General features: G+C 47.0%; 1 protein-coding gene across 1 annotated transcript in view; it reads right to left on the bottom strand.

Annotated features, from left to right (window-relative positions):
* The window catches only part of LOC103186214 (DENN domain-containing protein 2A), a 60443-nt gene that overhangs the window by 32342 nt on the left and 2006 nt on the right, over positions 1-26095 (bottom strand). Inside the window, exon 2 of the mRNA XM_007905096.2 lies at positions 9475-9567. Coding sequence (XP_007903287.1) covers positions 9475-9557 — 83 coding nt within the window. The 5' untranslated portion in view covers positions 9558-9567. The remainder of the gene's footprint in view (positions 1-9474; positions 9568-26095) is intronic.

The following is a 26095-nucleotide window of genomic DNA, read 5'->3' on the forward strand; positions in this document are numbered from 1 at the left end:
TTCTGCTGCTCCAAGTGTTTGATTTCTGTTCATCAGGGCACAGGTGTTGAGCTATTCCCGGTCATAATGGAGAATGACTTTATGATCATTGTCAATGACATAATGGACAATGACTACGATTCCATAATAGAGTAAGGTTATCTTGGAGGCAAAGGACAACCCCAAGTTTCCACCACTAACAGTCTCCTCCATCCACCTTCCCATACCTTGTCCATCCTCTCCTCAAACTCCAACTGTGAGGAGATGCTGGTCTTACTTGAATCTAAAATCGAGGGGATATGTTCAGCCACCTCAGCCCCCTCCACAGCCACCCCCACATTATGTCTCCCTCATGACCCACCCCCACCCATCCCCCCCTATACTCCTTCGACCCTATCTCTCCCTCCTCCCTCACCACAACTATCCACAAACTCAAACCCACCACCTGCTCCCTCGATCCCATCCCCATCTCCCTCCTGGTCTCCCAGCTCCATCTTCTGGCCCCCCCTCTTGTCCGATGTCATCAACCTCTCTTTGTCCACCAGTTTAGTTCCCACCCCCCTAAAAACAGCCGTCATCACCCCCGTCTTGAAAAAAACCTTCCCTGGATCCATCCCTCCTCTCCAGCTACCGCCCCATCTCTAACCTCCCATTCCTCTCCAAGGACCTGGAACAAGTCGTCGCGTCCCATCTCCGCTCTCTTCTCTCTCGCCGTTCCCTCTTTGAACCCCTCCAATCCAGTTCCCGCGCTACCCACAGCACGGAAACAGCCCTGGTCAAAGTCACTAATGACATTCTGAACATCTATGATCAGGGCTCCCTCTGCCTCCTTGTCCTCCTCGACCTCTCTGCCACCTTCGAAACTGTCGACCACTTCATCCTCATACATCGCCTCTCCACTTTACTCAATCTTCACGGACCTGCCCTTGCCTGGTTCAATTCCTATCTCTCTCACCGTCTCCACTTTGTTGCCTCTAACTGTTTCTCCTCCAGCCCCCGCACTGTCACATCTGGCGTCCCCCAGGACTCTGTCCTTGGCCCTCTCCTCTTTAATATCTACATGCTCCCCCTTGGTGACATCATCCGCAGACATGGGGTCAACTTCCACATGTATGCGGATGACACCCAACTCTATCGTTCTGCCTCCACCCTCATTTCCAGGATCACTGCTGTCCTGACAGACTGTCTGTCGGACATCAAGTCCTGGATGAGGGCAAATTTCCTACAGTTGAGTGTGAACAAGATTGAGGCCCTCCTGATGGCTCGCGTCAGCGCCTCTGCACCTCAGACTCTGGCAGCATCAACCTCCATGGTTGCACACTACACCTCACCAAGCCAGTCAGGAACCTTGGTGTCTTGTTCGACCCTCAACTGTCTTTTCTCCCTCACATTCAAGCCATGACCTGCTCTGCCTTCCCTCAACTCCGTAACGTCGCCCGATTCCGCCACTACCTCACCCCTCAGGCCACTGAAACTCTTGTTCATGCCTTCATCACCTCCAGGTTCGACTATGCAAACGTCCTGCTTGTCGGCCTTCCCAACTCCTCCCTCCACAGGCTGTAGATAATCCAGAACTCTGCAGCCCGTGTCCTCTCCCACACCAAACTCCATGACCCCATCTCCCCCACTCTTGCCTGACTCTATTAGCTCCCTATCCTTCAGAGGATCCAGTTCAAGATCCTGGTTCCTCACATACAAAGCCCTCCATGGCCTCGCCCCACCCAACCTCTGTGACCTCCTAACCCCTACCAACCTGCCTGTTCCCTCTGCTCAGTCGGCTCTGGCCTGCTCCACGTCCCACCATTGGCGGGAGAACCTTTAGCCACTCTGCCCCCAACCTCTGGAATTCCATCCCCCAGTCACTCCGCCTCGCCCCCTCCTTAGCCTCCTTCAAGTCCCACCTCAAGACCCTCCTATGCTATCGGTCACCCCCCGACCCCAGCTCGGATCTGAAATGCTGTACTCTGTCCAGCGCCTTGGGACGTCCTCCCGACGTGAAAGGCGCTATGCAAATGTAATCTTGTTGTTGCGTTAGTGCAAAACTCCACACACTGATTTATTTGTGTGCCGTGCAACAATCTTGTGTGTCATTCACCACCTCATGCTCGTGTACAGTCCTAGAACTGTAGCAAATTGCTATTGGTTGCTCTTTAACTGACGAACATCTTCATGCATATTCTTTCTGGGAATCCAGAACCTTCCAGCATTTCAAAAAAGAAGTGGGGAACTGGTAACACAGTAATATTAGCAATTCAATTCAATTCCTGGATGAGTCACTGGAAATTCCTATATCATTGTACAACACAAGCAATGTGTCCCTGGAGGTTTAAAGCTGGAGCTGGACAGAAAGCACAGCTCAGTTCTGACAGAATCTGCTTCTCAAGTTGCACAAGACACGTTATTATTTATTATATGCCTAGCAGAACAGCACAGAGAGGCAAAAATTCATGCCAATTTTTAAGAGACTCGACCTCTCCTTCAAATGCCTCTTCAACCTTGCACCACCTTATGTGTTCGATATCCAGCAACTCAATTCACTTGACAACTCCCTCCAACCTGCAGCCTGCTTCACGCATCTCGAATGCTCCAATCCACCATCAGTATACAAGCCACAAGCTGTTTCGACCCCTACTTCTGAAAAGTTTGTCTGTAATCCCTTCATTTTGCCCCTTCTCTCAAATCCCACCGGAAGACTTATCTCCTTGACTGGACCTTCAGCCACCTCCTCCCCACACCCATCCTAAGTTCTGTTCAGTCTTTGAGCACTGTTCTGCACTTAGAGATGTTCTCCAAACATGAAAGATGCTACCCAAGTGTAAAACGCTGTTGGGAGTTAAAAAGCTGGGAATCCTGTGGGAGGGGAGACGAAAACAACTGAGACCTGGAATTCCAAACCCCTCCACAGTGGCTGCCATTGTGTTGCAATCCATGGAGAACAACCCCCCACCACCGATTCTACAACACCTTCAACCTTCAAATCAGAGTGGGGAAGGGGGGGAAAACACAACCACTCACACTTTCTGTGCCTTGTTTTTTTTCCTCTTTCTTCTCCTCCCCCCCCACCCCCCACCATTTCAGAAGGAAGAGTATGAAAATACGTGCGTGAGGAAATGTCAAGAAAATCGCTTTTTCTATCTGTATTTATCCCTTCTCGACCCCGTGGCACCTTTTATTCAGGGCTGGGAGGGGGAGTAAATGAAACAAGGGCACTTCTACATACTCTGTTAAAGATTCTGAAAGAGTAACTGTATATTGTATTAATTATGGCCTTGCCTATACCCTGCTCTTTTCATTGATATTTTAGTCACAGGACATGGAACAGTTCCACTGAACCCCAACGAGGCCTCACCTGAGATACCATCTATTAATTATTAACTAACATATGGCTGGTAACAATTTATAAACTGTAAACTGAAAATCAGGGTAGTGCACCTTCAAACAACAAAACATATCTGCTTTTCCTATTTCCGGACATATTTCAGCTTTTCTAAATCAAGCAGAGAGCTCATCGCTCCTGAAACCAATTCTTAAAGGGAAGAATATTCAGCTGATCATAAGGGAGTAAGAAACACCATAGATCATTATGTGACCAACACTTAATTCAAAATTGGCAAACCAGAGAGATTCTTTAAAACACAAACACATTTAGGAAAGGACTAAGTAAAACCACAGCTGTTTCTGAATTCACTGCTGTGTGTTTCCTTTACTCAGACGAAAACCGCAGCCAAATGCTGTGGTTAAGTCCTGCAAAACCACTGATTGATCTCAGGAGCCTGTGCTTAAACTAAATGTTCTGAACAAACACCGTTTTTTGAGAACGTCGAAAAAGAGCCAACCTACACAAAACTGAGGCATTTACAGGGAGAACACACCAGCACAACTCCTTGATTGATGATTGCATTTTAAACCTGTTAAAATTGTATACGCACGTCATACTGATATAACACTCCTGTATTTAAGACATAATATGCTTTTGGGTATATATGCTACTGTATGTGCAGTGCAGCTTTGTTTTAGAATTTTGGTGTTTAACATGTTCGGAATCCGTAAAACCCCATGCCTTGTTATTTTGAGGCACAACAGTGGATTTACTGTGTAACCGGCTGCCCTGAACTGTCCAGTTCCCAAGCTAAAACAAAAAAATGGCCTATTTCTGGGTCAGCAGGCCATCTGTGACGTCACTTCCCATTATCCATTGGGAAAGTATGAAGTGACATCAGCGGTGACTGATGACCTTGATGTATTGCCCTCCTGCATATCTAACAGCATGTTTCTGGAAAAAACACTCCCAGAGTGATGCATTATCACTATATATATATACATCATGCAACACTCACACTGCATTCCGAGTCACTATATTGCATAAAGGGCATTTTATTAATGCATGTTATGTTTACAGAGTGTAATACTTCTGCAGATATTATACAACAACAACAAGATTCCATTTATAAAGCGCCTTTCACGTCAGGAGGACGTCCCAAGGCGCTGTACAGTTGGGTCAGGACCCGAGCAGGGGGGAAATGGTCAGGGGGAGGGAAGGGAGGGAGCGAGGAGGGGGGAAATGGTCAGGGTGAGGGGAGGGAAGGGAGGGAGCGAGGAGGAGGAAGAGAGTCGAGAGGGGAGCTGTTTATATAATTCTGTATTTACAGAATGTTACACTCCTGCAGATATTATCACATTGTTTACTGGAAATAACACTCCTGCAGATATTATCATGCTATCCCCACTAGGCGGGCATTGGCCTGTTCGGTGTCCCCCGTCCTGCCTGCCCCATCATTGGCTTTCAGTTTTTCTGCACCACCCTCTGGAATTCCATCCTGGAATCTCTCCGCCTTGACTGCTGCCTTGGATCTTTTAAGGCCCATCTCAAGACTTTCTCCTTTGACTGTGCTTTCGGCCACCCTCCCACCCGTGCTTCGGGTCCATAGTATTCCAGGGCACTGCTGATGACAGCACAAGACCTGGAAGGGCAGATCAGTTACTGGAGGCAGGGAGTCATCCCACTCAGTTCCTGTTAACCTTGCAAGACTCTGATCTTGTAAACCTAGTGCATGCCTGACTCAGTGTGCCAGGTACAACAACAAAAACAACAACATTACATTTGTATGGCGCCTTCCAAGTCGGGAGGACGTCCCAAGGCACTGGACAGTCAGAGTTTTGGACCCGAGCTGGGGGGCGGGATCGGGGAGGATGGAGGGCCAGTGGGGAAGCAGGGTGATTAAAAGCACGGCCAAAGCGGACGGTCTTGAGATGGGTCTTGAAGGAGGCGAGGGGGCAAGGCGGAGGGACTGCGGGATGGAATTCCAGAGGGTGGGGCAGAGTGGCAGAAGGCCCGCCCGCCAATAGGGGGTGAGCGAGGCAGAGGGCGTGAAGCAGGCTGGAGCCCGTTGAGCAGAGTGAGCGAGCAGGATGGCAGGGGATTAGAGGTAGGGGGGAGCAAGACTACGGAGGGCTTGAAGGTGAGAACCAGGATCTTGAACTGTATTCTGTGTGTGATGGATACCAGAAGGGGACAGATATGGGGTTAACTTCCACATGTATGCGGATGACACCCAACTCTACCTTTCCTCCTCTACCCTCAACTCCACGACCCCCGATGTCCTGACAGCTGCCTGTCTGACATCGAGTCCTGGACGAGAGACAACTTTCTTCAGCTCAATGTGCGTAAAACTGAGGCCCTCCTGATTGGCTCACGTCAGCGCCTCCGCACCTCAGGCACTGACAGCATCAGCATTCAAGGCTGCACTCTCCACCTCTCAAAGCCGGTCAGGAACCTCGGTGTTCTGTTCGACCCTGAGCTGTTCTTTCTCCCTCATATCCGCTCCGCACCACAACTGGCACCGCCTTCCATCACCTCCGGAATATCGCCAGACTACAGCATTACCTCACCCCTCACGCTGCTGAAACTCTGGTCCATGCCTTTCTCACCTCAAGGCTGGACTATGGGAACTCTCTCCTCGCCGGCCTTCCCGGCACCTCCCTCCACAAGCTGCAGGTCATTCAGAACTCTGCAGCTCGTGTACTGTCCCGCACCAGGCTTCGGGAACACATCACTCCCACCCTCGCTCACCTCCACTGGCTCCCCATCCCCCAGAGGATCGAATTCAAGATCCTCATCCTCACCTACAAGGCCATTCACGGCCTTGCTCCCTCCTACCTCTCTGACCTACTATCCCCCTACTTACCTGCCCGTACCCTCAGTTCCTCTGGCTCCGGTCTGCTGCACATCCCCTGCCCGAACCGCCCTACCATTGGTGGCCGGGCCTTCAGCCTCTCAGCCCCGAGGCTCTGGAACTCTATCCCCCAGTGCCTTCGCCGCCTCCTCCCTTTCCTCCTTCAAGGCCGGTCTCAAGACCTTTCTCTTTGACCGTGCCTTCAGCTCCCCTCTCGACTCTCTACCCCCTCCTCGCTCCCTCCCTTCCCTCCCCTCACCCTGACCATTTCCCCCTCCTCGCTCCCTCCCTTCCCTCCCCTTACCCTGACCATTTCCCCCCTCCTCGCTCCCTCCCTTCCCTCCCCTTACCCTGACCATTTCCCCCCTGCTCGGATCCTGACCCAACTGTACAGCGCCTTGGGACGTCCCCCCGACGTGAAAGGCGCTCTATAAATGGAATCTCGTTGTTGTTGTTGTTGTTGGGAAACAAACAGCATGAGTACATAACCATACTCAGTGGGCAAACTTCAAGAGGATTAGAGCTGAGTTAAGAGACGTTGACTGGAAGGCGTTACTCAAGGTCAAATTAGTTGAGGATAAATGAACTTTCCATTTGAACATTATGCAGTGCACGTAGGACAAGTAGATACCCAGACACAGCAGAGGCAAAACAAACAAAATCAACAAGGATCAATAGGAAAATAAAAAGTGAGATAAAGAATAAAAGGAAGATTTATAAATCTTATAAAAGGAGAGGGTGACCATTAGGATGAATACAAGACTATACAGAGAGGTTAAAAAAGAGATTAGGGAAGCCAAGAATGAAGAGGAAGGGGACATAGCAGCAAATCCAAAATATAACCCCCAAAATTCTTTCAATATTACAACAGAAAGAAGGTAGTCAAGAAAGACATTAAAACCCTAAGGAACTCAAATGACTACTTACCAGAGGTTTTTTTTATATATTAAATCAGGAGGACACTAAACAGCCAGCAAACATTGTTTGAGCACCAGGACTTTAACATAAGTGAGGTTGAAATTCTGAATAGGCTCGGGGCTTAAAACTAAATCTCATGGGTCAGATAAACTGTACCCCAGGGTCTCAGTAGTCCAGTTCCTGAGCCTGGCGGGTCCATAGAATTCCAGGACATGGCTGATAACAGCACAGAACCTGGAAGGGCAGACCAGTTACTGGAGACAGGGAGACATCCCACTCAGCTCTTGTTAACCATGCAAGCCAAAGCCCTAACGGGTAGGGTGGACCTAGCTGAACCGGGAAAGCTTGCCGGATAGCAACATCAATGGCAAGCTATTGGGTTTTATCTGGTTAGACTCCAGCAGTACACCAAGACCCACTCTGCTGTCCCCAAGCCTGACACACACAGGCACAGAAAGAGACGCACACACACTCAGAGACACAGAGACACACACACTCACTCACTCACAGACACTGGGAGAGACACATACACACAGACACACATTGTCAGAGAAATACACACACACTTAAGAGACAGAGAGGCACACATTCACATACACAGAGAGATGCATTCTCACAGAAAGAGACACACACACCCAGACACAAAGACACAGACACACACAGACACACTCACACACTCACAAACACAGAGATACAAGACAATCACAACAGCTGAGCTCTGAGTGTAGCCCCTCAGGTAAACAGCGCGAGCGGCCCACAGGCCAGAAACGACAGTTATAGTGGGTTTGTTGCAGATTCCACGGAAAAAGTGCAGACGCACTTTTCTATTGGCCAGGAAATGAGCAACAATTTGACAAGTTAGAGCTCTCCAGTCTTGAGACTCAGAGGTGACCTCATAGAGTGGTTAGAGCACTCGCCTCGCAAGCGAGTGACCTGGATTCAATTCCCTGCAGAGTGAAATGTTGGGCAAGTTTCCTTACTCCACACGGCTCTGTTTACCTAGCAGTAAGTAGGAATCCAGTTGTTAGTCGAATCGCGGATCGCTTTTCTGGGTGTAATAATTTCTTTAAAAAAAATTGGTTACCTCGATCCACAACTGTTTGTTGGACACTGCTGTGTGCAACTGGCTTACGCATTTCGCCCACAAAATATACAGTTAATTCACTTTACAGTATATTCTGTGAAGCGCTTTGAGACGTCTCAATGACACGATAAGGCGCTATATCAAATGCAAGGATTATTATTAGTATCATTATTGTATTATAGAGCTATATGGCACTTAAATGGGATTGAAAAAGTAAAGCCAGATTAATAATTAAGACAGCAGAACAAGAGGACATAGGTTTAGAGTTGTAAAAAGCAACTTCAGAACAGATACCAGGAAGTTTTTCTTTTCTCTAAGGGTGTTCAACGACTGAAACAGATTGCTAGAAAAGGTGATTGAGGCCAGGACACTGGACTCATTGAAAAAGCAGCTTGATGCTGTGATGGGTGGATGTTCTGGAAAGATAAAATAGGATGAGCCGAAAAGGGATCTTCATCCAAAACAATCTTGTGAATGAGTAAGTTCAGTTTCTAAAAGGCAACCGGTGACATTCAACGCTAAGATGAAGGCTGTCACTGTTTGCTCCCACAACCCTCCAGCAAAACTGGAGGAATTTTTCTCACAGAATTTGTGTGTGTGTGAGGGGGGATTTCAGGCATATCACCTTTACCCTCTCCCATGCCAGCCAGGACAGCAGCGGTTTGTTCGTTGCATGTGCCATGATTTGCTTGAGAAAGAAGAATATCTAAAGGTAAGGAGAGTGGAAAAAAATGAAGTGGCTCATGCGGAGAAAAGCATTAACAAGACTAAATGGTTTGAATGGACGTTCTGTGCTGTAATTTCTATGATTTGGCAAAAACAATAGATTTGTCAGTCTGTGGTTTGTGGGGATAAAGCACTGACTGTAAGAACTGCAATTTGGAGTGAAGGACAGATCCAACTGGTGAGGTGCCAACAGCAATGATTTCATATTTTACAACCGCCAACATAACACAACATTTAGACACTTGGATGGTGCCAGCATCTGCCCATTAAATGGCATTACTTTAAAACCACGCTTTTCCGGAAGCAACCAGGAAATTTGATCCTGCAAACACAAGCCACAGCCTGATCCCAAAATCCCACACTCTGCGCTGCCAGGGCCTAGGGGCAGCACAGCAGAAACTGCACCTCCACTGCACGGGGAAGCACCACCGGACTCCACCGGCTTTGGGAAACTGTTCAGTAAACACTTGAACAAGGTCATCAGGGAACCATCAAGTCCCAATATTACCTACTTCTGTACTCAAACCAGGCAAAAGAGATGTGCAAGTCACTCCACCAGGACGGCTTGTCGCTTTAAGGGCAGGGTTACCTCACCGGTCAGAGGGCTTCAAATTGCAGGCTACTGTCCAGCTCAACAATGCAGTCTTATCAGCAATCATTATGTCGGCGAAAGGCATCTTTCTTCACCTGCGAGAGATAGAGAGAACAGAACATACTAAGTCTATTCCACTTCAGAATAGGAATTATTTAGGAATTATTATTGCAGCTATCAGGAAAGGCATAGGATAGGGGAATTCACAGGCATCCACCAGTGCTTCGCCATGTGCAAATCAAAGAAATGGCATTTTATATTGTCTCCTATATTGAAATTTCTCAAAGTCCTTCACACTATTTTCTGTAATCTTTTGTGATTTTTTTGTAGACAGCCATTTAGAATACCCTTTACCTCTACTTTCTGTTTTCTATTTTGCAGCCAGCTTGCTATTCATTCTGCTATTTTTCCCCTGACTCCACATGCTCTGACCTTATTCATTAGTCTATTATGTGGCATCTTATCGAATGTCTTTTGGAAATCTAAATATATTACATCTATCCCATTACGTTTGTCTACTCTTTCTGTTATCCCTTCAAAGAATTCAATGAGGTTGGTCAAGCATGACCTTCCTTTTTGAAATCCATGCTGACTATTCTTTATTATATTTATCGTTTCTAGATGTTTTTTCTATTACCTCCTTCAGTAAGGATTCCATTATCTTTCCTACTACCGATGTTAAGCTGACAGGTCTATAGTTCCCTGGGCTTGTTCTATCTCCTTTTTTAAATGTAGGTATAACATTCGCTATTCTCCAGTCCTCTGGCACTACTCCCTTTTCTAATGAGTTATTATATATGTGTAATAGTACCTCTGCTATTTCTTTCCTCGATTCTTTTAATATACACCGATATAATCCATCTGGACCAGGGGTTTTATCTTCTCTGAGTTTCGTTAGTTTTTCAATTATATCTCCCCTTTGTACCTTAAATGTATTATATTATTTTTGCTCTCTTCTTCTACTGTCATATCCACCTGATCCGTCTCCCTGGTGAATACTGAGGCAACAACAACAACAACAAGATTCCATTTATAAAGCGCCTTTCACGTCAGGAGGACGTCCCAAGGCGCTGCACAGTTGGGTCATGACCCGAGCAGGGGGGAAATGGTCAGGGTGAGGGGAGGGAAGGGAGGGAGCGAGGAGGGGGGAAATGGTCAGGGTGAGGGGAGGGAAGGAAGGGAGCGAGGAGGGGGAAGAGAGTCGAGAGGGGAGCTGAAGGCTCGGTCAAAGAGAAAGGTTTTGAGACCGGCCTTGAAGGAGGAGAGGGAGGAGGCAGCGAAGGCACTGGGGGATAGAGTTCCAGAGCCTCGGGGCTGAGAGGCTGAAGGCCCGGCCACCGATAGTAGGGCAGTTGGGGCGGGGGACGTGGAGCAGACCGGAGCCAGAGGAACGGAGGGTACGGGCAGGTAGGTAGGGGGATAGTAGGTTGGAGAGGTAGGAGGGAGCAAGGTCGTGAATGGCCTTGTAGGTGAGGATGAGGATCTTGAAATCAATCCTCTGGGGGATGGGGAGCCAGTGGAAGCGAGCGAGGGTGGGAGTGATGTGGTCCGAAGCCTGGTGCGGGACAGTACACGAGCTGCAGAGTTCTGAATGACCTGCAGCTTGTGGAGGGAAGTGGCGGGAAGGCCGGCGAGGAGAGAGTTCCCGTAGTCCAGCCTTGAAGTGACAAAGGCGTGGACCAGGGTTTCAGCAGCGTGAGGGGTAGTCGTACAGTGAGTAATGCCGTAGTCTGGCAATGTTCCGGAGGTGATGGAAGGCGGTGCCAGTTGTGGTGAGGATGTGAGGGAGAAAGGACAGCTCAGGCAAAGTAATTGTTTAATATTTCTGCCATTTCACTCTCGCAGCCTGTGAGCTTACCTTGTCGATCCCTTAGTGGCCCTATTCCTATTTTGATTTTCCTTTTGTTATTTATTTGTCTGTAGAATATTTTACTATTTCTTTTTATATTCCTTGATAATTTAATAATTCATTCCTCTTTGCCTTCCTAATTGTTTTTTTGACTATTTTCCTGACCTCTTCATATTCTTTTTTGTCACGCTCTCCCTTGTTGTTTACATACTTAGTGAACACCTCTTTCCTGAGTCTCAACTTTGCCCTTAGTCTTTATTAATCCATGGTGTCTCATTATTATTTAGCTTTGTCTTGCTTTTTAGCGAAATATATTTCTCCTGGACTCTATTGATCACTATTTTAAATGTTTCCCACTGCTGCTCTATCTCTTTGTTTTCCAGTATTGTTTTCCAGTTTATTTTCCCAACTTCCATTCTCATCTCCTCAAAATCAGCTTTTCCCAATCTATTACCCTGGTCTTTGTCTTACTCGTGGCCTTCTCAATCTTTATCTTAAACCTTATTAAGTTATAATGGCTATTGCCTAGTTATTCCACTACTCCTACTTCTCTTATCTGCTCTGGTTCATTTCCCATTACTAAATCCAGCAGGGATTTCCCCCTTGTTGGGCCCCTTACATACTGGGTAAGAAAGGAGTCCTGTACATATTGAAGGAACTCCATTCCCTTATCCATTTTACCTACCTTTTCTAGCCAATTTATTTGGGGTTAGGTGAAATCCCCCATGATTATTACTCTGTGTCTTTTACTCATTTCCCTAATTTGCTTGCATATTTCTTCCTCTACCTCCCTTCCACTGTTAGGAGGTCTGTAGAGTAGCCTTATTTGTGTTATTGATCCCTTCTTATCTTTTATCTCTATCCATCCTAATTCTGTTTCTGTAGACTAATGAATAAGGTCAGAGCGTGTGGAGTCACTGTTGGCTATGTCCCTTTTTTCTACTGCCATGATGTTATCCCTAACGAGTGCAGCTACTCCACCGTCCTTTTTCCCATCTCTATACTTTCTAAATACGTTACACCCTGCAATGTTTAGCTGTCAGTCCTGTCCCTTTTGTAGCCACGTTTCAGTAATCCCAATTATATCTGGTTCCTCACTACGAGTTATTGCCTCCAGTTCTCCTGTTTATTTTGGATGCTGTGTACATTGCTGAAGAGACAGTTTAATTCATTATTATTAATTTTCCTCTAATTTTATTTTTGACAGTGTTTTCACACTTCTGTTCTATAATTATATTAATTCCCTGACCACTTATATTCTCCTTATTTCTTACTTTTGTTTGGCTTGAGTCATTTCCTTCTGATCCCTTCCTGCCGTTTACCAGTTTAAAGCCTTTGCTCCAGCCCTATTTACCGTTTCCGCTAGGACTTTGGTCCCTTTCTGGTTCAGGTGGAGCCCGAACCATTTGTACTGCTCCTTCCTATCCCAGTATTGGTATCAGTGTCCCATGAAGTGGAACTCTTCTTTCCCACACCAATCCTTTAGCTATGTGTTAACTTTCCTAATCTGTTCCTCACTATTTCAATTTGCACGTGGCCAAATGAGATATTGCACATAACAAAATCCCATGAACAGATATTGTGTGAATGAACCATTTTATCTGAAGAATTGTTTGCCAAAATACCGGATGAACAATGTCACGGGTTCTTTAACATAATAATAAAGACTTCTCAAAATGATATACTGTAAAGTAGATTGACTGTATTTTGTTGGCGAACATCCACTGGAGGACAGGTACATGGATTTTGATTTAACATCACAATTCAAAAGACTACACCTCTGACACTACAAAGTTCCCCATTATTGCATTGGAGCGTCAGCCCAGATTGTGAACTCAAGTTCCAACATGGGCATTGAACATTCACCTTGAGATAGGAGTGCTGCTAACTGAGGCAAGCGGTTGTTCTATGTGTGTAAACTTAGAGTGAAAGTGTTCAGAGTTTTCAACTACAAAAGCATAAGATCCAAGGCCAATCCTGACTCCATCACCACCACCAACAACATGCATTTCTAGTGCAGCATCTCGAGCGCTTAACAGTGACGGAGCCCGACACCCATTGTAGCTTCAGCTGAGATCAAATAACTCAGCACAGAGTTAGTTCCTGTTCCTGTGGAAGCCAGACCAGGAACTCAGACTTTATATCCACTAAACCACTGAAGGCACATTAATCTTCTACATTCAAAAGTACTTATGTTATAAAATATAGTAATACACTTACCATCATTCCATTCTTAACATACCATTGTTAATATTTTTGTTTATACATCAAGTCTAACTATTACAGTATTAATATTAATCAATGCAGTCTGACAACAACTTATACTGTAATAGTCGGACTTGATGTATAAACAAAAATATAGCACCTTTCAAATAGAAGACATCTAAAAGTGCTTAATAGAGTAGAAGGTGGAGCCCAAGCTGGTGGAAGTTGGAGGGAGATGACCAAACAGAGAGAGTTTTTTTTTAAAAAAAAGTTTTGAAAACATAGTGGAGAACGCGAGATAGAGAGCTTTGGTGACAGAGTGCCAGAGAATAAGGGCAAAGTAGACTTGGTCAAGGACCAGAAGACTTAAAGAAGACTTGAGAGCATAAATATGATAGCTCATTGTTCATCAAATAGGGAGTTTAGGATTAATTTCTTCACAAAGAAAGTGACAACAATTTAGAACTCACTGCATCACCCTTTGTAACTCAAGTGCAAGGGTGACGATATGAGGAGCTGCACTGAGGGGACTGGCTGGGAACAATTACCCCAAGGCTGATTGTGTGATTAGCTCATCACCATAAGAAACCTTTCCAGAATGGCCTATGAACCCAATTCACCTGCCTGTTTGCCACAAGTGCTTAAAAATACTTACATTTTATACAGCGCCTTTCACATTGGAAGGACATCTCAAAGTGTTTCACAGGATATATTGTAAAATGTAGTGACTGTGTTTTGAGGGTGAACACCATGTTTCGGGTTAACTGCAGCATATCTAGCCTGGCTCAACAGCTAGTACACAACTCAGTGAACCATGCAGTTGTATGAAGGAGGCAATGCTGAGAGAGAATGTTTGGGGAGTGGAGGGGGCGAACTGCTCCCTCCAGCCCCTCACTGATCACTGAATGTCACTTTACTTTTTGAGGCCAGTGAGGGGCAGCTCACACTGTTGCTCTTTCATCGCCACTCTGTTAGGCCACTCCAGGATCTTAGCCGCCTGTGAGGCTCTGCCTGCCAATCCCATCTTGGATGTGAAGGCTTCACTGTACACAGAGAGTAACTATGGCAACCCATAGCTTGCAAACAACAGGAAGACACCATTGCCAGTCAAATAATAAACCATTCTCAGACTATCAGAGCCTTGCTCCTCCAGACACTGCTCTGGGATCTGGCAGCAGGCCCAGGGCTGGAAAGAATATTAACTGCTCCTGCATTCTTTTATTTATACTCCACTAACCAAACTCAACAGACACACATACACACAGAGATACGCCAATCTTCTGACTAAATTTGGTCAAGAAAATTTCATGAAGGCCATGATTCGCAATGGTTGGTTGGAGTCTGGCTTATAGTAGGTTACAGAGTGCAGAGACTCACAGTCCCAACGACTGCGCTCTTCATACAGACCCCCAGTCTGGCCTCTCCAAAGCTGGCCCTAGACACAGACAAACAGCTACTGACATCCAGTATTTTTCCTGGAAGTAATCTGAAGTATGCAGACGAGAGAACAGTGTTTCTATCTCTTCCAACTTTTTTCTAACTGTTTATATATCAGCTTGGCTCAGTTGGTAGCACTCTTTTCTCTGGCTCAGAAGATTGTGGGTTAAAGCTATAAATTGGGACTTTGAACTCACAATCCAGGCTGACCCAACTGTGCAGCGCCTTGGGACGTCCTCCTGACGTGAAAGGCGCTTTATAAATGGAATCTTGTTGTTGTTGTTGTTGACACTCCAATGCAGTTCAGGTGGAATCACTGCACTGTCAGAGGTACTGTCTGGCGCTATTTGAAAAGAACAAAAAAGACCAGATGTTCCAACCCTGATCTGCTGTACACCACCTCCCTCCAAACAGTGTGTTGTAAGCCACCTCTTTCCCTCACACCATCCATTGAATCCTCCACCACCACCCACCAGTGTGGGAACACACTGTTTGCCGAACTCTCTCAGTTCACCCATTTGTAGTTCCCCATCACTCTCAGGTACGTTCCTAGCTTGCTTGCTCACCACCACTCTGACCAGTGGTTTGAATAACTAATGCAGAATATGCACATTTATTCAACATCCCAGGAATGAAACAAAGTAGTAACATGGGAAAGACCACTCAGACATTTGAGCGAGTGAAGACATCTCTAGCACTGATTAGGTTTCTGACTTCCTGTGAGTTGCCACAGCCTCACTCCCCAAGGGGGATGAAGTCACTGCAACTACCTAAAAATATATTTTTCAGTTTACTTCCTCAATCCTTTCTTGTGGAGTCCTGTAGCTCAGTGGTTAGATCACTCGTTTTGCAAGTGAGAGACCTGGGTTCGATTCCCGGCAGGGCAAAACCTTGGGCAAGTTTTCTTACTCCACACGCCTGATAATAATCCCTCAAAAAAACAATAATAAATTGGTCCTTTCAATCCACGACTGTTTGTGGGACACTGCTGTGCACAATTGGCTGCCGCATTTCGTCCACAAATAAATAGTCAATTCACTTTAGTCTATTCTGTGAAGCGCTTTGAGATGTCTAGATGGGAAAAGCGCTATATCAAATGCAAGGATTATTATATTCCCATTTAAAATATAATACACCTCTATAAAGTCCCCTGTGAGACATCTCTTTTCAAGGCTAACAAATAGTTTCTCGAAGGTCATTCCTTGAATCCCTCGCCTTACATCCCAGGTCCACCTCTTTGCTCCTCTACTCACATCTCTCCCTGTCCACTGGCAGTGTTCCCACCCATTTATAAATGTCCATCATCACTCCTATCATTAAAAAAAACCCTCCCAGGACCCATCTCTGCTCTCAATTTACCGCCCCATCTCCAACCTCCTTTTCCTTTCCAAGGTCCTGGAACGAGTGGTTGCCTCCCAGCTTCACTCCTTCCTCTCCTACCACTCCTTTCACAAACCTCTCCAATCAGACTTCCGTGCCACCCAGAGCCCAGAAACAGCTTTGGTCAAAGTGACAATGACATTTTGTCCATCTGTGACTAAGGCTCCCTCTGCCTCCTCGTCCACTCTGCTGTGGTTCGATACCATTGACCACTCTATCCTCTTCCACCACCTCAACCTTCATGGTTCTGTCCTTGAATGGTGCAGATCCTACCTCTCACACCGTCTCCACTTCTTCACCATAACGGTTTCTCCTCTAGCACCTGCACCGTCTCGTGCGACGTTGTTCAGGGCTCTGTCTGCGATCCCCTCGTTTTCAATATCTATATGCTCCCTCTTGGTGACATTATCCGCAAACATGAGATCAACTTCCACATGTATGCGGATGACTCCCAACTCTATCCCTCTGCCTCCACCCTCGATTCCAGGACCACTGCTGTCCTGACAGAATGTCTGTCAGACATCAAGTTGTAGATGAGAGCTAACTTTTTACAGCTGAACATCAACAAGACCGAGGCTCTCCTGATTGGCTCCCATCAACGCCTCCACACCTCAAGGATTGACAGCATCACCATCCAAGAATGCACCTCCACTTCACTGAGCCAGTCCGAAACCTTGGCTTCTTGTTTGATCCTCAACTATCCTTTCTACCCATATCCGTGCCATGACCTGCTCTGCCTTTCCTTGCTCAGCGGGCTCCGGCCTGATTCACGTACCCCGCCTCGCCCGCCCCACCATTGCAGTCCCTCCACCTCACCCGCTCCCTTTATTAAGACATTAAGGCAAATGCATTTCAATGCAGAAAAGTGTGAGGTGGTACATTTTGGTAGAAGGAATAAGGAACTCACATACATCCTGAAAAATAAAAACCTAAATGGAGTACAGGAGCAAAGGGACCTAGGGGTACATATACACAAAAGTAGCAACGCAGGTTAATAAGGACATAAAAAAGGCAAACCAGCCATTGGGATTCATTTCTAGAGGGATAGAAATGAAAAGCAGGGAAGTTATGGTAAACTTGTATAGAACCTTGGTTAGACCACACTTAGAATACTGTGTGCAGTTCAGGTCCCCACATTATAGAAGGGATGTAGAGGCACTGGAGAGGGTGCAAAGGAGATTCACAAGGATGATCCCAGAAGTGAGAGGCTATACCTATCAGGAAAGGCTGAACATACTTGGACTCTTTTCTCTTGAAAAGAGGAGGGTAAGGGGTGACCTGATAGAGGTCTTTAAAATGATGAAAGGTTTTGATAGTGTGACATAGGGAAGATGCTTCCACGTGAGGGAGACCAAAAAAGGGGCCATGAATATAAAACAGTCACAAATAGATCAAATAGGTAAGTTAGAAGAAATTTCTTCACACAGCGAGTAGTGGGAATGTGGAACATGCTACCACAAGGAGTTGTTGAGGCAAATAGCATAGATGTATTTAAGGGAAAACTAGACAGGTACATGAGGGAGAAAGGAATAGAAGGTTATGCTTGAAGGCTTAGTTGAGGAAGGGCAGGAGGAGGCTCATGTGGAGCATAAACACCGGCATAGACCAGTTGGGCCGAATGGCCTGTTTCTGTGCTGTATATTCTAATGCATTCTAATTTTTGGAAACTGATGTTCAGCCCAATGGTCACTCCTTACTCCCTTTTTTTTCCTATTGGTGTATTTTTGTTCAATTTACTTCTGCAGCATTTGGGTATGTCCTTTATCTTGTATGCTCTGTATGATAGGAGCCAATAGCCATGGGGAAATCAGTTTTAAAAATCTTTAAATTTAATATAGTGCCTTTCAGTAGAGGATAAATAGCATCATCCTTCAAAAACATTATGCAGAGCAATGCATGGTAAGCACATTTAAAATATCAGCAAACATCCAGATCAGGTGCAGTCCAGGTTAGATGGAGAGCAAAGGTAACTCTACACTGTCCCATCCAGGACTCTCAAGTCAGTGACAGCACAGGTTAGTTACAGAGTAAAGGTCTCCTCCACATTGTCCTATCCAGCACAACCAGGTGAAGTGAGGTTGGATTATAAGTTACAGGTAAGATTACATTTCAGGCTGGATACAAGACACCCTAAAAGCAGGACAGACTGTTTTGTAGGATAGGTTTCTGGCTCGTTATCATTTAGATTTGCACTGCAATTATTAGAGCTAGTCACAATGGCTATTTGTGTACAGTCCTCTGCAGACATGTATGGGCAGGGGCAGTCCATGATTCATACAGTTCCAGTTACACATAGAGCAGAGTGTCACACCCAGGAAGCAGGGCCTGTGAGCAGCTGACTGACTGTTCGTAGATCTTTTCCCTGAATCCATGAGGACTAGTGAGCTCCAGACTTGGTTCGCAAAGAATATAATAGACTTACATTTACATAGCACCTTTCACATCGGGAGGACAACCCAAGACGCTTGAGAGTCCTGGCTTGGCACCCATACTAGCAGTGGGAAATCTGGCCAGGGTAGGCTGAGCTGGACTCAGGCCTTGGTTTAAGCATTTTCACTCAGCCCCAAAGACAATGCATTTGTAGCTCAATCTAGTCTATCAATCTAATGACTTGAGGCCACTGGTGCTGGTTAATATAATAACAACAACAGGGCTGGTAGTTGTGGAGGGAAAAAATGTCTGTCCCAGTCACTGGGAGCAAGTATTCTTTCCACTTAGTTGTGTTAACCATATGAACCAAGGCCCTAATGGGCAGGGTGGTCCAATATGGACAAGTAGTGGGAAGCTTGCCAAACAAGACTCTCAATGGCAAGCTATGGCTGGTTAAACCCCAGCCATAAACCAATGTACACGCTGGGGTCCCCAAGCCATGGCTGTGATCAACGTGTACCTAAACCTCTCCGGAATAAGGTAACAATAGTAGACATAAATAAACGGGTAGCTGGAGAAATCTGTCAGAATCACCCCCTGATCCCTATACCTGAAGAGTCATGTTTTCTTGCCAGCAACACCCATTTCAAGTCTTCATGTTAGGTGACCAGGTTTCAGCTACTCACCAACAATCTCAGGTGACCCAATAAATGTCAAACTCAGGTGACCCAATAAATGTCAAATAGGCAGAAAGTCATTCTAGATTTGACTCACTGCCAGCAATGACTTTGTTATGGAATGGAGCAAAAGTGGAACCCCACCCCTCACCCTCATAACAAGGAGACTGGTTAAAGTTCAGCCTCACACAGACAGAGCTCCAGCTGTCCTGTGCTGCTTGCCTTGCCCCACAAGTGTAGCGCTAACATCTACCAACATCAGAGATTAACCTTCTACATTCACCCCATGTCATGGAATTGAACTTGACATTCATTCCTGTCTGTGAGGTCACGATCATGTATTCTGATTCCCAGGCTATGTATCACCTCTTACCTAATAATAATAATAATCCTTGCATTTGATATAGCGCTTTTCACGTCGAGAGGACGTCCCAAAGCACTTCAAACACACTGTAAAGTGAATTAACTGTATATTTGTGGGTGAACACAGCAGCCAATTGCGCACAGCAATGTCCCACAAACAGTCGTAGATTGAAAATGACCAATTTATTATTGTCTTTGGTTTTTGGAGGGATTATTATTAGACGTGTGGAGTAAGGAAACTTGCCCAAGGTTTCACCCTGCCTGGAATTAAACTCAGGTCTCTCGCTTGCAAAGCGAGTGCTCTAACCACTGAGCTACAGGACTTCACTAACATGTCTGTTTTGTAGAAAACACAAGCAAGACCAGCATACAATGCAATCTTCCACAGGTTATAGGAATTGCTTCATTTATTTTGCTTGCAAGCACAAAAGTGAATGAGCACCAATCATCAGTGTCATACCATCATTGACCATCAAACAATCCCACCACACCGTTGCTCACACTGTGGACAATCTCACTCTGAGCCCCTGAGCAGGGATGCGACTCACACAACACAAGGCATCTGTTTGCTTGAGAAAAGAGTAGGCTGGAATCCAAGAAAGGCAGCTCAAACCACATCAGTTCCTGACTGAGCTGGAGGCAAGAGATAATCAACAGGAAGCTGAGAGTACGTCAAAGGTTGTCACTGACGAATGACTTTTTTTCCTGCATTTTACAGTTTTTCTCTCCTTTCTCTGTCTGAACTATCTAATTAATCCATTCATCACATCCAGGCTCGATTATGTTACCTCCCTGCGTGTCAGTGTTCTGATCTCTTCCCTTCACAAGCTGCAGATTATTCAGAACTCAGCAGCTCGTGTTCTCTCCCGCACCAAACTCCATGACCCTATCACCCTCACACTCGCCTGGCTCGAGTGGCTCCCCATCGCCCAGAGGATAGAGTTCAAAATCCTTGTACTCATCTTCAAAGCCCTCCATGGCCTTACTCTTCTCTATATCTGTGACCTGCTAACCCCATACTGACCTCTATTTCCTCCACTCAGCGGACTCTGATCTGCTCCACATCATTCCACAATCCCGTTGCCTCTCCCTTGCCTCCTTCAAGACCTGTCCCAAGACCTTCCTCTTCGATTGTGCCTTTGGTCACCCTCCTGCCCCCTCCCTCCCTGCCCTTCACCCCTCCTGATCCCAACCCCCAACTCGGGTGCAAATCCTTGACTGTCTGTCTAGGGCCTTGGGACAGCCTCCCGACATGAAAGGCGCTATACAAATGTAATTTGCTGTTGTTATTGTTGTTGAACCTAACCGCAACAAATCACAGTAGACACTCCTCATTAATAGTAGTCATTGGGAAGGAACATATTTCCCCTCCATCCCACCAAATCTTCACCATTTGAGGAGGCTTTATACGTTCCTGACTCCTCAATGCCAGGCTCTGCAGGTGCCAAATCAAGGGATCAGAATACAGTGATGTCACACAAACAGCCAAGGAGTGAATGATTAATTTAATCTGGAGAATTGTTAGCCAAAACATGTGGAGAAATTTCCTCATTTTTTCAGCCTAAGCACTTGGAACTCCACAGTTCTACAGACTGGACTAGCAGATGCTGGTTTCAAAGTCCGACTGGTCAATGTGGGCATATTCACCGTGCTGGGACAGGAATAGATACATTGAATGTGCTGAGAAACATGTGCAGGGGTGAAGTTCTAACAGAGACGAGTGTTTCCCGAGCAACCTCTCGTCAGGGTATGTTAAACATGGTCCACAAGCATTTTTGCAAACAGACAGGACAGTGAATTTGCACACAGCCAAGGAGTGAATGACTAATTTCATCCGGAGAATTATTAGCCAAAGCATCTTTTCAAATAGCATCATAGAATCTTTGACCTGAATAGGCAGACAGGACTTCAAAGTTTCATTCAAAGGATGGCACCTCCAACAATGGAGTGCTCGCTCCCCCCATCACAGTATTCAAGAGTCAGCTAAGACTAGGCCGTGTCTCGCTGTGGGAATTGAACCTACAATCTTCTGACTCAGAGGTGAGCCAGGCTTACACCTATGCAAGGTGCTGCATATATGAAGTAAGAAAAGAAGCACAAATGCACATTGTTAGGACAGAACATCCCACTGAAAGAGATTGATGGGTCTTATTGACTCATCGATCACCATGCCAAAACAGTGCATGGTAGCAATAAACAAAGCAAACAGAATGGTGAGTTATACTGTCAGTTAAGTTCAGATCCCTGGACCACATACTCAAACAGTACAATGCTATCGTCAGGCCACACTTGGAATACACTTATTGTCACGCCTGACATAAGGAGCTGGCCAGGCGACATAAGGAGCTGCCCAGGCCCTTGAGGCAGTGCAGCAGAGAGGAGAGCGCTGAGTAAGATCCTTAGTGTTCGAGGAATGAGGAAAAGTATATCCGCAGTTTTTCAGCAGAATCCACTACAAACACCCCCTTCGGCTACAAACAACCCCCTCGGCTACAAACCTGTACAAACACAGTGAGCTTGGGGGCCTCTCGTGCTGCTTCCAACTGTTTATTCAACACCGCTATTGCGAAGTATGTGTGTGTGTCTGTTTCTGTCTGTCTGTGCATTTGCCTGTGTGTGCATGCGTGCACCTGTGTGTGTGTGTCTGTCCATGTGTCTTTGTGTGTGTCCATCTATGACATAGAGTGCCCCCCTGTGCATGCGCGCGCGCCCCCTTCTGTGCATGCCCCCCTCTGGGCACGCGTGCGGTCCTTTTGTGCACGCGTCTCTCAGTGTGCGCATATCTCTCAGTGTGCGCACATCTCTCTTCGTGTGTGGGTATCTCTCTCTGTCTGTGTCCTGGTTTACTGCCCCCCCAAAAGCCCCTGGTTCCTTCTTCTCCAATATCTCCGCTTTCCTCTCCTCCCGCTGCTCAGAACTCCTGCTCATAATGAGCGACTTCAACCTCCACCTAAACTCCCCTTGAACCACATCCTCAGATCTCACTGGCCTCCTCTCCTCCCTAAACTTCATCCTCCATATCAACTCGCCAACCCACAACCATGGCTATCCCTCAACCTCGTCATCGCACATGGCCTTGACATTTCTGACCTGTGCATCAAGGCCACCTCGGACCATTTCCTCATCTCCTTCTCTCACATCCCTCTCTCCTCCATCAAGCCCTCAACCATACTTTTCTACCCTTGGAAAAGGCTTCCCCTGAGATCCTCACAAAGCCCCTCTCATCCTCAGATCTCCTATCCCTCTGGCCTTCCACCCGCAGTGATCCTGAAGCAGCCGTCAAGCTGCTCCATGATCGCTTCTCCTCCACCTTCAACTCCCTCGTCCCCCTGAAATCCAGGACCATCTCCAAACCCATCCGCTCCCCCTGGTACAACAGCCATCGCCGCTCCCTAAAATCGCAAACCTGGCTGCTTGAGCACAGGTGGCAGAAAACCAGCCTCACGGTTCACCATAGCTATGGCTACCATCGTACCCTCGCAAGCAAAAACTGCGCACTACTCAAACATCATACTGGAGGCCAACAATAACTCCAAAATCCTGTTCTCCACCATTCACCACCTCCTCCGTGCGGCACCTCAAGCAACGTCAATCATCACATCTAACGCCTGGTGCGAAGAGGTCATGGACTTCCTTACCGCTAAAATTGACAACATCCACCTGGCATTAGAACATAAGAAAGCCCCGCCATTTAATAAGATCATAGCTGATCTTCTAACCTAATTCCATTTACTCGCCCTACCCATATCCTTTAATCCCTTTAGTTTTTAATAATCTATCGATCTCAGTCTTGAATATTTTCAATGACTGAGCACCCACAACTTTCTGGGGTAGAGAATTCCATAAATTCACTGCCTCTGAGTGAAGAAATGTTTCTCAACTCAGTTCTAGAAAGGCTGACCTTTAATCCTGAGACTATGACCCCTAGTTTTAGATTCTGCAACCAGGGATAACAGTTTCACACTGTCTACCCTGTCAAGACCCTTAAGAATCTTATAGGTTTCTATCAGATCACCTCTAATTCTTCTATAGTCTAGAGAATATAGGCCTATATATATATATATATAATGGCAGCTTCATCTTTCTGCCCCGTCGCGCCTACCACCACCCCCATTCCGTCTCTCTCACCCACCCTGCCCTCAGCTCCTACCACGGCCCCCATCCTACATTCATTTGTCCCCATCTCTCCTTCCTTCCTCATCCACCATCACCACAATGAAACCCACCACCTACTGCCTCGACCTCCCCTCCCCACCCCACTGCTGATCACCCAGCTCCCCCTCCTCTGCCCACTGCTGGCAGCCACTATTAACCTGTCTCTCTCCTCAGGATCAGTCCACTCCCCCTCAAAACTGTGGTTATCATTCCCCTCCTTAAAAAACCTACCCTCGATCCCTCCAACCTCAGCCACTACCGCCCTATTTCAAACCTGCCCTTCCTTGCCAAAGCTCTGGAACACGTTGCCAACCAACTTCGTGCACACCTCTCCCTCCACACCCTACTCAAACCCCTCCAGTCCAGTACAAACGACATCCTCTCTATCTGTGACCAGGTTCTCCCTCTGCCTCCTCGTCCTCTTGGACCTCTCCACACCATCCTCCTCCACCTCCTGTCTGTCATCATCCACCTCAGTGGGATTGCACTCACTTGGTTCGAATCCTAACTTACAAACCGCCAGCACTACATTTCTGCAAATAACTTTTCTTCTCTCTCTGTCGTCTCTCTCTCTATTCGTCTGTCTCTCTCTGTCCATCGATCTATCTCTGTCCGCCCGTCCGCCTGTGTGTGTCCCCGAGCGCGTGTGTGTCTCCGAGCGCATGTTAGTGTCTCCACGCGTGTTTGTGTATCCGCGCATGTGTTTCCACACGTATGTCTCCACATGTCTCCACGCACATGTGTCTCCACGCACATATGTCTCCACACGGGTGTGTGTCTCCGCGCACGTGTGTCTCCGTGCACGTATGTCTCCACACGTGTGTGTGTCTCCGCACATGTGTGGCTCCGCGCATGTGTCTTCATGCGCATGTGGGTGTCCACGTGTGTTTGTGTGTCCATGTTTCCGTGTGTGTGTCTCCATGTGTGTGCATGTCTCCCTGTGCGTGTCTTCGTGTTTATCCGTGTGTGTGCATCTCCACGTGCGTGTATGTGTTTCCATGCATGTGTGTGTCTGCACGTGTGTGTGTGTCACCACAGATGTGTGTGCCTTCCCGCGCATATCTCCGAGCACGTGTGTGTCTCCGCCACATGTATGTGTCTCCGCCACACGTGTGTGTCTCCGCCACGCGTGCGCATCTCCGCGTGTGGTTTTGTGTATCTTCGCGTGTGGCTGTGTGCCTCCCCATGTGGGTGTGTGCCTCTACATGTGTGTGTGCGTCTCCGTGTGTGGGTGCGTCTCCGTGTGTGGGTGTGTCTCTCCATGTGTGTGTCCCCGCGCGTGTGTATTTATCCGTGTGTGTGTGTGTCTCCGCGTGTGTGCATTTATCCATGTGTGTGTGTGTGTGCGTCCTCGCGGATGTCTCCCTGTGTGTGTCTCTGTGTTTATCCACTCGTGTGTGTGTGTGTCCGTGCGTGTCTTCCTGTGTGTGTGTCTCTGTCTTTAGTCGTATGTGTGTCTGTGTGTGTCTCCATGTGTGTGTGTGTTTCTCCACGTGTGTGTGTCTCCGTGTGTACATCTCCGCATATGTGTCTGAGGGTGTGTCTCCGTGTGAGTGTGTCTGCATGTGTGTGTCTCCGCATGTGTGTGTCTGCTTGTGTGTGTGTCGCCGTGTGTATGTATTCATCCGTGTGTGTCCGTGTGTCTCTGCATATGTGTGAGTGTTTGCCTCCGTGTGTGTGTGTGTGTCTTCGTGTGTGTGTGTTTATCCGTGTGTATCTCTCTCGTTGTGTGTATGTGTTTGCATGTATGTGTGTCTCCGGGCGTGTGTGTGGCCCTGTGTGTGTGTGTCCCTTTGTGTGTGTGTCCCTGTGTGTGTGTGTGTGTGTGTGTGTTTCCGCGTGCGTGTCCACGCGCATGTGTCTCCGTGCATGCGTGTCTCCGAGCATGTGTATCTCTGCATACGTGTGTGTGTCTCCGGGTGTTTGTGTGTCTCCACGTGCATGTTTTTCCGCACGTGTGAGTCTCCATGCGTGTCTCCGTGCGTGTATTTCTGTGTGTGTGTCTGACTCCGCGTGGCTCTGCGCGCGTCTCTGCGCACATGGGTCTTCGCGCGCGTGCCGCCGAGAGCGTATATGTGTTCTCCCTGCACATGCCTGTGTGTCTCCACGTGTGTGTCCCCGCACATGTGTATTTCCATGCGTCTGTCTCTGCGTGTGTGTCTGCGTGCGTGTGTGTCCGTGTCCCTG

Source organism: Callorhinchus milii, unplaced genomic scaffold, assembly GCF_018977255.1.
Source record: "Callorhinchus milii isolate IMCB2004 unplaced genomic scaffold, IMCB_Cmil_1.0 Scaffold5, whole genome shotgun sequence".
Taxonomy (NCBI): domain Eukaryota; kingdom Metazoa; phylum Chordata; class Chondrichthyes; order Chimaeriformes; family Callorhinchidae; genus Callorhinchus; species Callorhinchus milii.